The 12,108-nt window shown below is 47.4% G+C and overlaps 1 protein-coding gene across 3 annotated transcripts in view; it reads right to left on the bottom strand.

Annotated features, from left to right (window-relative positions):
- LOC122721088 (Krueppel-like factor 3) overlaps positions 1-12,108 on the bottom strand; it is a 241,667-nt gene that overhangs the window by 174,866 nt on the left and 54,693 nt on the right. For all 3 annotated transcript variants that reach the window (XM_043948348.1, XM_043948346.1, XM_043948347.1), the window contains exon 2: positions 1,966-2,055. In XM_043948348.1, coding sequence (XP_043804283.1) covers positions 1,966-2,055 — 90 coding nt within the window. The remainder of the gene's footprint in view (positions 1-1,965; positions 2,056-12,108) is intronic.

Here is a 12,108-nt window from a genome sequence, read left to right as displayed (position 1 = left end):
TTTCACGAGAAGACGAAGAAGAAGAGGAAGAGGAAGAAGAAGAAGAAGAAGAAGAAGAAGAAGAAGAAGAAGAAGAAGAAGAAGCCACAGTTTTACTGCTACCTCGACGACAGGCCAGGCATTCACCATCAAATCGCGATTTCTCAGGCAACAAGGATTTAACGCGAGACATTCACGGGGCCTCCGCTACGTACGTACAACAAGCACGGGTTTAGAAACGTTGTCGCCGCGGCAGATGGTACGCGACAGCCCGTTTCAAACGATTACTGTTACCGAGTGTTCCCGACCACGACCACGGGGCTCCCAACTTATGCCGGTATGCAAATAAACGGCATCGGAGTGGACGCGTTTAAAAAACGCACAATGCGCCTGCGAGCACGCGTGCTACGGGCCATTGTCTCCCGGTCTAATCACGACCGCGTGCGCGCATTTACGAGCCACCGGTTAGACGGACGCGTAGCCCCCGGTCAAACACCACTACTATCTTTCGCGGGAAGGCGGTTCTCGTATTCTCCGCGTTACCGCGCCACGTAGCAATATGCATCGCGAATACCAACACGAGTCACACCCATCACAGAGCCCGACCCTGTGGGTGGCGCCACGTACCCGTACGAATAAGGCCATCATCCTCCTTCGCGCTTATTGCGCGCCTCGTCTATCGATATTCTCTCTCTCTCTCTCTTCTTACACGCGTTCTTCGCGATCCTTTCTCCTCCAACCCTTTCCACCCTCCAGTAATCTAACCTCCGAGGCGATTTTCCATCCCGACGTAACGACGCTTTAGATCAACGGAAATAATTCCCTTTGATTCGAGGACTCGTTAAATTCCACCCTTACCTCGCCCCAGGGCTTCTCTTTCTCGGTGGAGGAGAGAGGTTAATACGTTCCACGCCGCGGGTCGGTTACGCGGAGTCGCTTCGTCGGAATTAGTAGAAGAGGAGAAATCGCAACGGCGATTTTATCGACAGATGGGGTTCGATATCGAAATCTTCGACAAGGGATGGGTGAAAAATCGGAACGAAACTTCGTTCGCAATTCCAACGAAATTGGCGCAAGAAAGCGTCGAGGTATCCCTGAGCGAGGTTCGTTGGCGCGCTCCAAGTCCTTGTACGATCACCTTGTACCTAAATCGACACCTCGACTCGCGATTGCACGCCGCTAATCGTCCTTCCGGGAGTGACGTGCCGACATACCGCGGTTCTTGCTAACAACCTTGACGTAGCCCTATTAGTAGCCCACATACGCATACACACACACACGCATATATATATATATATATATACATAAGATGGTGTTGTTGCCGGAGGCCGACACACGAGGCCGGCATCACGATTCGGGTGCCATCACGTAGCGAGCGGAGTCGAGCGGGTTTCCATTCGCGGCCAATCGACACGCGCTTCCCGCGATTCGATACCGTCGATCGTGATCCAGCAACCTCCCCCTCCTCCAGCCGCGTAAACAAATGGAGATACCGGAAAGTGGAGAGCGGAGTGGAAAAAAATTGGACGGACGCACCGTGCCGTGGGAAGGTCGAGGAGGCTACACGCGACGGCGAACGTGGCTACGAACTCGGGCGTAATGGCAACGCCAAGAGAAGGTCGCGTAGGTATACGCTCGTGAGAGAGAACACGAGCACAGAGGAGGGGTAGGTAATTAGTCGCGCGATGAGTCGACGTTCATCAGATTCGAGAAAATTTCTAACCTCGAGACGAGGATGGACAAAAGAAAGAAAAAAAGAAACGAGACTCGCAAACTTAGCTGATTCGAATTAAATTACGTTTCGAGTAAACGTTTCTGTTAATTCTGATTCACAGATTAATTACTACACGACGATGGATTTAATACCATCATCCATCTTGTTATTGACTTGTCGATTGTATCATATTATTGTTCGAGCTTTGGGGATGTAAAGGGAACAGTAATCGTAATTAGAGGGAGAGGGGAATGTAAGAAAAGCCGACGTACCTCCCTAGACGTTGGTGCCCCCAGGACGCAGGGGCTGTCCGGGCGGCGGGGCGCGCTGGCCCACCGCTTGCTCGAGAGCTCGCTCTCATCCTGAAACAATAAACGTGACCTGTAATTAGACAAAACGAAGGTAAAGGTGATAGGCGGTCAGCCGGTTGATGAGACGCTATTATATACCAATCGTAATGGGCCCCCTTGGAAACAACCAAATTGCTCTTCGCAGAAAATTAGCCGGGGAGAACAATGGAAGGAAGGAGGTTACGATTTCGATTTCCTGATGTCCTACGAAAATTCTTGATTCCATATATATATATATACATATACATACTGTGAGCGTATATACATACACGCATCCACTTCGAACTGTGCGTGCGCGTATTCCAATATCGCATTAAAATATGATCAAATCGACGAATGTCCGGCCATCCATCTTTTTACGCGGTAGAGGCAGAAAAGCCAAGTTTTTATCGAGACAAAAGGTATTTCGATGAAACGAGCCGATAAAGCAACTTCCGTTAGGCCATCCATATATCCAACGCGGTATGAAATTTTTTATCGCTCGATCAGCGTAACGAGTATAAAAATTGCAACGGCGCATTCCGTTTAGTTTTACGACCACGCGATATTTTCCTTCCTTTTTATCTCTTTCCCCCCTCCCCTCCCTTTGGAAAAACGTCGTCGTCGTCGTCGAAGCGCGTTCATATTCGACCGCGATCTCGAATATGAACGCGGCTTGCTGCCGATGGAAACGCGACTGCTGTTGTCGGGCGGCAATTTTCCGGCGGCGCCGACGCGAATCGATGCGAACACCTCGCGGAATTGCATTCTGCGACACGATTAAGCGGCCACGGCGGCGTAGCGGCGGCCGGGAAACAGCAGGGGCGCTCTAATGGATCAATTATACCAGTCATTTCGAGTGGAAACGAAAGAAAGAAAAGGTCGGCGTGGAACGGTGATAGGCCCCTCGTGGAATAATTAAGATGGCATCTCGGCGGTCGGCGGTGTCAACGTTAAATCGCTTCTCCGAAGCGAATTCCGAAACGAGAGAAATATATATACACGGGTATAAAGATTGCGCAAATTTTTCTGTCGAACTCGATCGAACATTTGCGAGACAAGGTTCGTGCATTTTGATCGGATAAAACGACGCTCGAATAGTCGTTCGAATTTTCTTCCTCGGCCCATCCTCTCGCTTTCTCTTACGTTCACTCTACGATCGAGACGGTGTACACATTTTACATTTATGACACCGCGGATCTCTTAGAAATCTTACGTAAACTCGAGATCTGAAAGCTTGTAGTACGAGCGTCGATAGGTAAAGAAAATCGAGTGTTATCTTTTACGACGCGCAACATCTCGGGACCGTCTACCTCGACTATTATTATCTCGATACGAGGAGGAATAACGTGAGATAACGTCGTTGCGCAATCCTCCCCACCCTTCCTATAAAATTAAGTAAAAACGTCAGAAATTAGGTAAACAGCTTTCTTTACGTAACGAATTCAAGAATCAAATTGATCGATCTTATCTTATCGACCCGTGGCGTTCGATCCTCCGCCCGATTCGTCCTTTCGTGTTTCAAAGTTGAACAGAAAATTCGATCGTCCCTCCATAAGAATGGATAAGGCGTCGGGGTGAAAATACGCGCGGCATTGCGTATACGTTCTGCCGGTATTCTTCTTCGGCGCACCGATATTATCCTCTTATTATTATTATTATTATTATTATTATTGTTATTATTATTGTTATTATTATTATTTTTATTATTATTATTATTACACATTGCATTATTACGTGGCCAGTTGCAACGGTAACCTCGCTGCCGATGTTACGTTTACTTTCGCCGCTAGATTTCTCCCTATTTTCCGTAATGCGGCGAGATTGCGGCGGCTTGAAATTGAATCAACTCCTTTGGACACGGATATTAACGATCCAAATATAGCACACGCCGCTCGTGCTCCGCAACAAATCGATTATAACCATTCTCGATCCGGTGGATATCGGGAAGAACGCTTTTATTCCCGATTATTTGAAAATCGATAAAATTCAATTTCAGGGATCGCGTTATATATCGTATTATTATACCCCCGGTATATCCTCCCCCGAAATACAAAGTAACGGGAAAACGTCTCGCTCGATGAAATAACCCGCGATTAAATGCAAACGAGCTCTCCTCCTCCTCCTCCTCCTTCTTTTCTATAATAAAAAAAAACCTTGGAAAAATTCCTATTAATTAACGAGCGCTCGAGAGAGAGAGAGAGAGAGAGGCAGCCTTCCCTTAATTATGAACCATACGCGTTTATAAACGCGAGCCGATCCATTTTCCCACGCCACGCGCGTTTAATGGCGATCGAAAGAGAGAGAGAGAATGGAGATAAAAGTGAAGATACTCGATCGTCTCCTCTGTCAGCCCCTCGTGGGGGCGAGGCCAGGTGGGGCTGTTGGTTCGAAGCAAGCGAGTAACGTATGAAATCATCGACGGACGAGAGTAGCAGCGAGAGTGGCCGTTCTCCATATGCAGCTGCTAGCAATAAGGAGGTGAAACGGTTGCGTAACGGAACGGGCATTAGCGGAATATTTATAACATTAATCGCGGAACCGGGCTGATTACCGAGAGAGCCCCACGGACGCCCGGCTTCGAAAGGGCAATCCCCGTTAATCCGATCTCGCCCCCAATCTTCGCGCCTCCCCCTCCTTCCCAACATTCTCTGCCTTTTCGATTCTTGAAACCGATGTCCCGATCGCGAGAACACGTGTGTGTATATATATATATATATATACACGTCCTCCGTGAAATTCTTGTCGTAAATCTCGGCCTCGGTTCTCTCGAACATCTTTGAAGAGAGAGAGAGAGAGATAGAGAAAAGCTCGTTGATGAACTCGATTCTTTTCTCCACGACCCATATCTCTCTCTCTCTCTCTCTCTCTCTCTCTCTCTCTCTCTCTCTCTCTCACCTCCGTCCCGATTCTCGGCGTTTCACTCGTCGATCAATTTAACACCGTGAATCAACGATTAATCCACGCGTGGACGATCGATTCTCGCGGCGCGAGGAGAACAATCCCGTGAAATCGCTCGCGCTGCCGATTCCCCTCGAACAGAAATATGGAATGCGAGGAGACTACCGTGCGGCGAACGAACCACGGCACCGTCGTTCAATGAGGGAAAACAATGGGGGGCTTGATTTACGAGGGCATTACCGACGACCCACGTACACGCTTAGATCTACATATTATACCAATATTGTCCGTGTTTATTCTCGGCCGGCCACACTACCGCTACCCGCCTCGCGTGTACACACGCGCGCACACACACCGCGTGATTCACGCGAGAGGTTGGCAGCATCATCTCTCGTAACAATCCGCCGCCGTGTCTCGCGCGAATCTCCTCGCAGAGGAGACAGAGGAATTCGTTCGCGGAAGCGAATTGTTCCTCCTCCTCCTCCTCCTCCTCCTCCTCCCTATATCCTTGGCGCGCGTCTCGAATCAAAAGACCGTGGCGCGTCACGTTTTCGAATACCTTTACGAACGCGCCGTCTCGCTTTCCCCTCGATGCGCCTCCTTTTCCTCCTCCGATCGAGCAAACCGCACGATCGCCTCTTTCCTTTCGACCCAACCGCCCACGAGGACGCCGTGATAAATCAGACGGTATTAAAAGTTGAAAGATGAAAAGAAAAGGGCATCGTTTGTTGTCACAAACTGTGTTCGCTCGTAAAACGAAGAGAGAGAAAAGAGAGGAAGCGAAGCGGGTCCTCTCTCCTCCTCCTCCTTCCTCCTCGATTGTAAATCATAGGATGCGGTTGACGCAACAAGAAGGGTATAATCGTGTATCACGGTAATAGGATGGGATCCCTAAGGGATTGGACCGCGTTTCGCGTGTTCAAATAATCGGCCAATAATTATATTCGTCGAAACGAGTAATCTCCAAGCTCTGCTCTTTATACGCGTGTACTCGGTAGTTTACGGTAGGGTTAGGATTCTTTTCTCCTTTTTCTCCTCGCGTTTTTCCTCGTTATCCGGTGAAATCGGTCGACTCGAGGACGCCATCTTTTTCTGAACAATTGTTCGAGTTGGATGGAGAGGGCCTCGCACTCGGTCAATTTCAATAAATTTCTCGCCTCGCATTGGGCGAATGATCGAAGTGGCCCTTGTATGTAGTTTGTCGCGAAGGATGACGCGCACGCGCCTCGTCGTAGAGGATAATTAAAGTGTGTGGTTGCACGGCGTATCTGGAGGGAGGATTGACGCGAAGGGGGGAGGAGCGATTCTCTGTCTCCGGCAAGTAAAGGGAGAATTTAGCACGCAGAGGTACAATCGTTGTGGCCAATTATCCAACCGCGGTTGCGTTACACATCGACTTATTTCGAGCGCGAGAGGAAGAGGAGGGACGAGCAATTAGACGACGACTCGAGCGTATGTACGCGTGCCGGCCCGACTTAATTACAAATTTCGAAATGTGATGGAGAAGGGGAAAAGGTAATTAATTTGGGTATGTTAAATTCAATTCATGTCATACGGATAACGAAAATATTCGTTAGAGCTCAAGTCTCTTTCTAAACTCTTCCCTCTTCTTTTCTTCACTTTACCTTCGTCTGTCGAAAAAGGGGGAGAAAAAAGGAAGATTTCTACGGGAATTTGAGTATGTTAAATTCATGTCATACGGATAACGAAAATATTCGTTAGAGCTCAAGTCTAACTCTAAACTCTTCTCCCTTCTTTTCTTCACTTTACGTCTATCGAAAATGGGGGAGAAAAANAAAGGAAGATTTCTATGAGAATTTGAATATGTTAAATTCATATCATAGCTATACGGATAACGAAAATATTCGTTAGAGCTCAAGTCTTTCTAAACCCTTCCCCCTTCTTTTTTTCACTTTACCTTCGTCTGTCAAAAATGGGGGAGAAAAAAGGAAGATTTTTACGGGAATTTGAGTATGTTAAATTCATATCATAGCTATACGGATAACGAAAATATTCGTTAGAGTTCAAGTCTCTCTCTAACCCTTCTCCCTTCTTTTCTTCACTTTACCTCCTTCGTCCGTCGAAAATGGGGGAGAAAAAAGGAAGATTTTTACGGGAATCCCCACCAGCACGGGGATTTTTTTCCCCCTGGCACGGCGGGTGAAAGTTTGAGGCGGCCTCCTATTTGCAGACACGAAAGCGAGGGAGAGCAACCACGGAGCGGCCCGCATACACTGAAAAGGCAAATCTTAGCGCCTGCAGCACGTAACGCAAATCATGCGGCGCAAGTGTGGCACGTGTTGTCAGCGTGGCACACGTACACACGTGTGTGCGTGTGTACGTGTAAATGGAAGCTGGCCGGCTCGCGCGATTACATAACGGGAAGGGGGGATTTCAGTTTAAATATGGAACCTGTCAATCTTCCCCCGGCTGCACGCTGTAATTAATAATAATTGCCTGCTCTCTTTGCCGCTCCAGTTATTACCACCGTTTTGACGGCTGATTAGCGCCGCGTGCTTGCTCGAATCGATCAATTAAAAAAAGAAGAAAGATCCCTCCTGTTGATTAAATTTAACGAATTGGCCGAATTGAAACAGGCGGCAATGTTGTCTCTTACTGAAGAATAAGAATAAGTCTTTCGTCTCCTTTCCTCGGCTTCGATAGCTCGGGGGATCGCGTGGTCCTCGATCTTCTTTCCACTTTTCCTTTAATTTCTCGTCGAATTTTTCAGCTTCCTCTCTTCCCTTCGAATTCTCGTGCAGCGAGTGAAAAAGAAAAAAAGAGTTGGTAAAAGTTAACGTCGCGATTAAATGCAGATCTCGCGCGGCCGAGAGCGATCGCGACGGATCATGCAAGTAGAACACGGCACGTGTTGTCAGACTCGGTGTGTACGTGACCGTAGGTGTATTAAACTGCACGAGTTTCCTTCGATTACACCAGCGGAACGTGCTCGAAATAAATGTTAAAATCACGATCGGGCTCGTGTTAAATCGCGAGACGATCGTAACTCGAACCGATACTCGTCACGAGATTGCCCATCCTGGATCGGAATTAGACATCGCCTCGCCTAGCAAAAATTTCGATCCTCGTACAGAGAGGACTATATCGGTATTTTTCGAAAGAATCGATCAAAGCAACCGAGTTCTACTTGGTAGACTTTGCGAAGAATCGAAGAATAAAACAATTGGGAATTATTCGATTAGAATTTTTTCTCGCGTTGCACGTGAGTCGACTGCGATACGAAGCCAAATTTATCACCGTGGATCACTTATGACGAGAACCGCTTCCGAGGCCAATCGTAAAAAGTCCTCGAAACCTCCTATAAACCATATAAACGATGTTCGAGAACGAATAAAAACGTTCAAGTCTTGTTTAACAGATATATATATATATAAATGGACGTTTATATATATAGCCGAAAACGGGAGCCAAAATTCATTATTCGCGCGTAAGATTTTTTACGATCGCGGGTGATCGGCCATCACCGAGCAAAACGGTAAAAAATAATCAGAATAACGTAATAATAATGGTCGTAAGAGAAGTTCAACTTGAAACAGGATGATGATAAATATACTCGTCGTACCCTTCGTTACAAGCGTGGTGAGTAGCGATCCCATTTACAACATCATTTACATACGTTTTGACGTTTCTCGCGGCCTCCTTTTGACGTTTAAATATCATCGGGCGAAACCTGTCCTTCCACACGATCGCGAAAGTGGAATATCGAGATATATATATATAGAGAGAGAGAGAGAGAGACAGAGAGGCTCGTCACGGTTCCTCTCGAACGACATCTTAACTCTCGGGGAAAAAACAAAAATAAAATAAAATAAAATAAAAGAACGGCCGCAGTTCGTTTAATCGTGCATAAAGATCGGCGGCGGCGCCGTTCGTCGAGACGAGTGTGCGAATCGAGCACGCACAAGATATTTTAACGAGACGTAACGCGCGCGATCACGGATACGTGTAATTTCGCGATGATTCGTCGAGGTTGAAAAAAAAAATAAAAAAGAGGAGAGCGAGGAGAAGAAGCGAGCTCGACAATTTCCCTTATTTATCACGCGCTCGATGTTTTCCCCCTTTATCTTTTCACGCTCCACATCGTGATTAGACGGATCGTGGGAAAAAAAAAAAAAAAAAAAAAAAAAAAAAAAAGGTTGGATGTAGGATTCGGCGGGGTGAAACTTTTTTTTTCGCGTTTCCGTGAAACAATGCACACCCACCCCACCCAGCAGCGTCGCGTTGGCGTAACAATGCGTCTCGGCGCCGCAAAGGTATATACAACGATATATTCGAGCGAGCCGGGGTCGGTTACTTAAACTTCATTGAAACCGCGAACAACAATGACTTTCACCCGCGAGTCGAAAGGAGGAAGTCGAAGCCGAGCCCGGGTTACGACTGTTCGCCGCCTGCTCGTGCTCGTGACGCTTCTGTTCCACGATGGCGAGAAAAAAAAGAAAAGAAGAAAAAAAAAATCAATTATTTATTTCGCGCAGACTAAACAGAGAGCCACAGACATGGTGGATAGTGAAAGGATCAAAGAGAACGTTCCCCTTTTCCGTAAGGGATGGCTCTCTCGATCGATGAAAACTGCCAATCCCTCCCTGACCGAGAGTATAAAACGATACACTTCTTCGATATCTCTCTTCTTTCCTATTTATTAAGAACGTTACATTCGAGTGAAAATAGTTTCGTATACGTATGCTTCGATTTACAAGGAATCTATAAATTATTCCTTATTCCTGCCCGCGACAATGAAGAATATATATACAATTTCATGGAGGAGGTGCGCTTACTCGTTTCACTCGGTCGATAGATAAAAGGGCTATCAAACGTCGATCGAGTTGTCGCACGGTTGGGTGGCACGAGCCTACTACGAGGCTTACGACACGCGGCCGGATAGGCTTGACAATTTATTATTGGCGAAGAAATGGAAGCCGCCGATCTATTAGCACCACGTACGACAATAACAGTACCGGCCGTAAGTAACCTAAGTGGTTAAGTAACGTCGATGCGGCTCGCCGACCGCCTACGCTTCTTACAGGTTCTTATATGCCCCCCCTCATCGTGGCCTTTCCTATCGATCGCGACGAATCTATCGAGGCCACGTTCGAGAAAAAAAAAAAAAAAAAAAAGAAAAACATTCGAGCAAAGTGAAATTTTGATGATTACTTTCGTCTCGTCCCGTAAATCATTTTAACCGACCATGCTGCTGCTGCTGCATCGAATTCAAAAGCGAGCAACAAGAATATTACTCGAAAACAGAGAAGAAGCCTATATATATATATATACATATATACGGTTATTTTCGAATGGTTTACGAGCATCCGGCAGTGGAAAATAGGAAGGCGCGCACAGGTGTATCTTCGTTTTATGGAAACTGGCCTCTAAAATCTAAAATCGTTCTAAAATCCTCGCAACAGATAACGTCTAATTGAATTCGACGAGGAATTGGTCTATCGATCGAATCACCCTTTCAGTCTGAGAATACAGCACAACTCCGTACCTGGCTCCTGCTCGAGAGAGAGAGAGGGAGAGAGAGAGGCAAAGTCGACACGGTCAGAAGAAATTTTTCTCAACCTTTTCCCCGGCGTACGTTCTCCAAAACATAAAATCACTGGGCGGAAGCGAGAGTAACATTTTCGCGGTTACGACTCGAAACGAAACTCGGCGGGATGGTTTATTGGCTTGTAAATCGTTTTTAATCGGTTTTTAACCATATTCGTAACCGATCGAGGACGAATTGCGGAGGGTGAACGGTCGATTGAAAAATTTCTCCTCCTCGCCTCCCGTTCCCCTTCCCTCCGGCCAATCGTGAAATTGGAAAGGAAGGAGGAAGTCCTGCGAGGTGGAGGAATTTCGCAACGCGGTGGATACACAGAAGCGGTGAGACGGGCGGATAAAGCGAGGCGAGGCGAGGCGAGGCGAGGGAGACGGGGAGGGAGGAGATCGGGTTTAAGAGCGGCGCCGTCAGGCCGCAAACGCGATTCGCCTCGCCGCGACGAACGTTTTGTCGCCGGTGATTGGCGTTTGAAAGAACAACCGCGTACAATGCAATTACCTTGGCCTTAACCGCCTTGGCCGGACCCGGCCGATAGCATTCGATCCCTAAGCCGGATAAATACGTGTATATCGCGGTCCACGATCCACGCATGCGAGTCACAGACGGCCGGTGCAAGATCGAGTTTTTCTTAGCCTCCCCCCCCCCCCCCCCCGCCTTCCCGATATGTACTCGCGCCTGTCGCGCCACCTTCCTATCCCTTTTTCCCCCCTCCCTTATTCATATCTATTTACCCACTTCTTTACCCACCAATTCACAATTTTCACTCGATCCAAGTAAAACAACAACTCGAATGATCCATCTTCTGTAATCTTCCATATATCTAATATCGTGAAACAAAATTTTTCACTTTCGAAACGTTTCCATCGATCTTTCCTCGCGTCGAAGAAAACTATTTTTAAATTTTCCGATAAAAGGTACGGGAAGAAAGTTCGTATACACAAGCTTGCAAGAAACGATTGTAATTCTTCCCCTTTCATTCTCGCACTCGACACGTAACGAATCCACGGTTTTTGCCTATTCTCCGGCGAATCCTTAACGAGCCACGAGATCGCATCTCGTTAAAGGGTCGTAGGTCATCCTCGTCCTGCCTTTCGCGCCTTACAACCGAGCCTCGCGAACAGGCCGCGGGCAAAAATTCTTCTCCGGGATACCGTACAGATACGCTCTCGAATCCGCGCATTCTTTTTCTTTTCTCTTCTTTTTCTTAATCTCGCGTGAACCTTTTTCGAATTCTTGGAAAAAATTGAGCTAAGCGACGGATACATTTTAACCCCTTTACCGGGGGTAAAATCAGAGGCACGCACGTTCACTCGCTTTCGTAATTTCTTGTTCCTTCGAACGAGCAAGAAATAGCACGGATAAAGACACGGCTGGTTCCTTTTAAGGCGCAATCTTTAATGCCGGCGACCACCGCGGGCCGAGGCGGACACCGAGAGCGTGGGCGTTATTGCCTTTAATGCCGAATCGAGCCTCGTAAACGAACATCCCCGAGTCACGAATCCATGTCGTTTATTGGCCCAAAGTGGCGGTTCGGCCCACGCGTAATCGCCCGATACATTCAATTTCACGCAACGCCGATTATCGCCGATCTAATTAGCCCCGATCATCATCGGTCCTCGTTC

This window comes from Apis laboriosa, unplaced genomic scaffold (genome assembly GCF_014066325.1).
Source record: "Apis laboriosa isolate Shangri-la unplaced genomic scaffold, ASM1406632v1 scaffold13_cov153, whole genome shotgun sequence".
In the NCBI taxonomy this organism is placed as follows: domain Eukaryota; kingdom Metazoa; phylum Arthropoda; class Insecta; order Hymenoptera; family Apidae; genus Apis; species Apis laboriosa.
The sequence above is the reverse complement of the archived record's forward strand: the minus strand, read 5'-3'. Positions and strand labels throughout refer to the sequence as shown.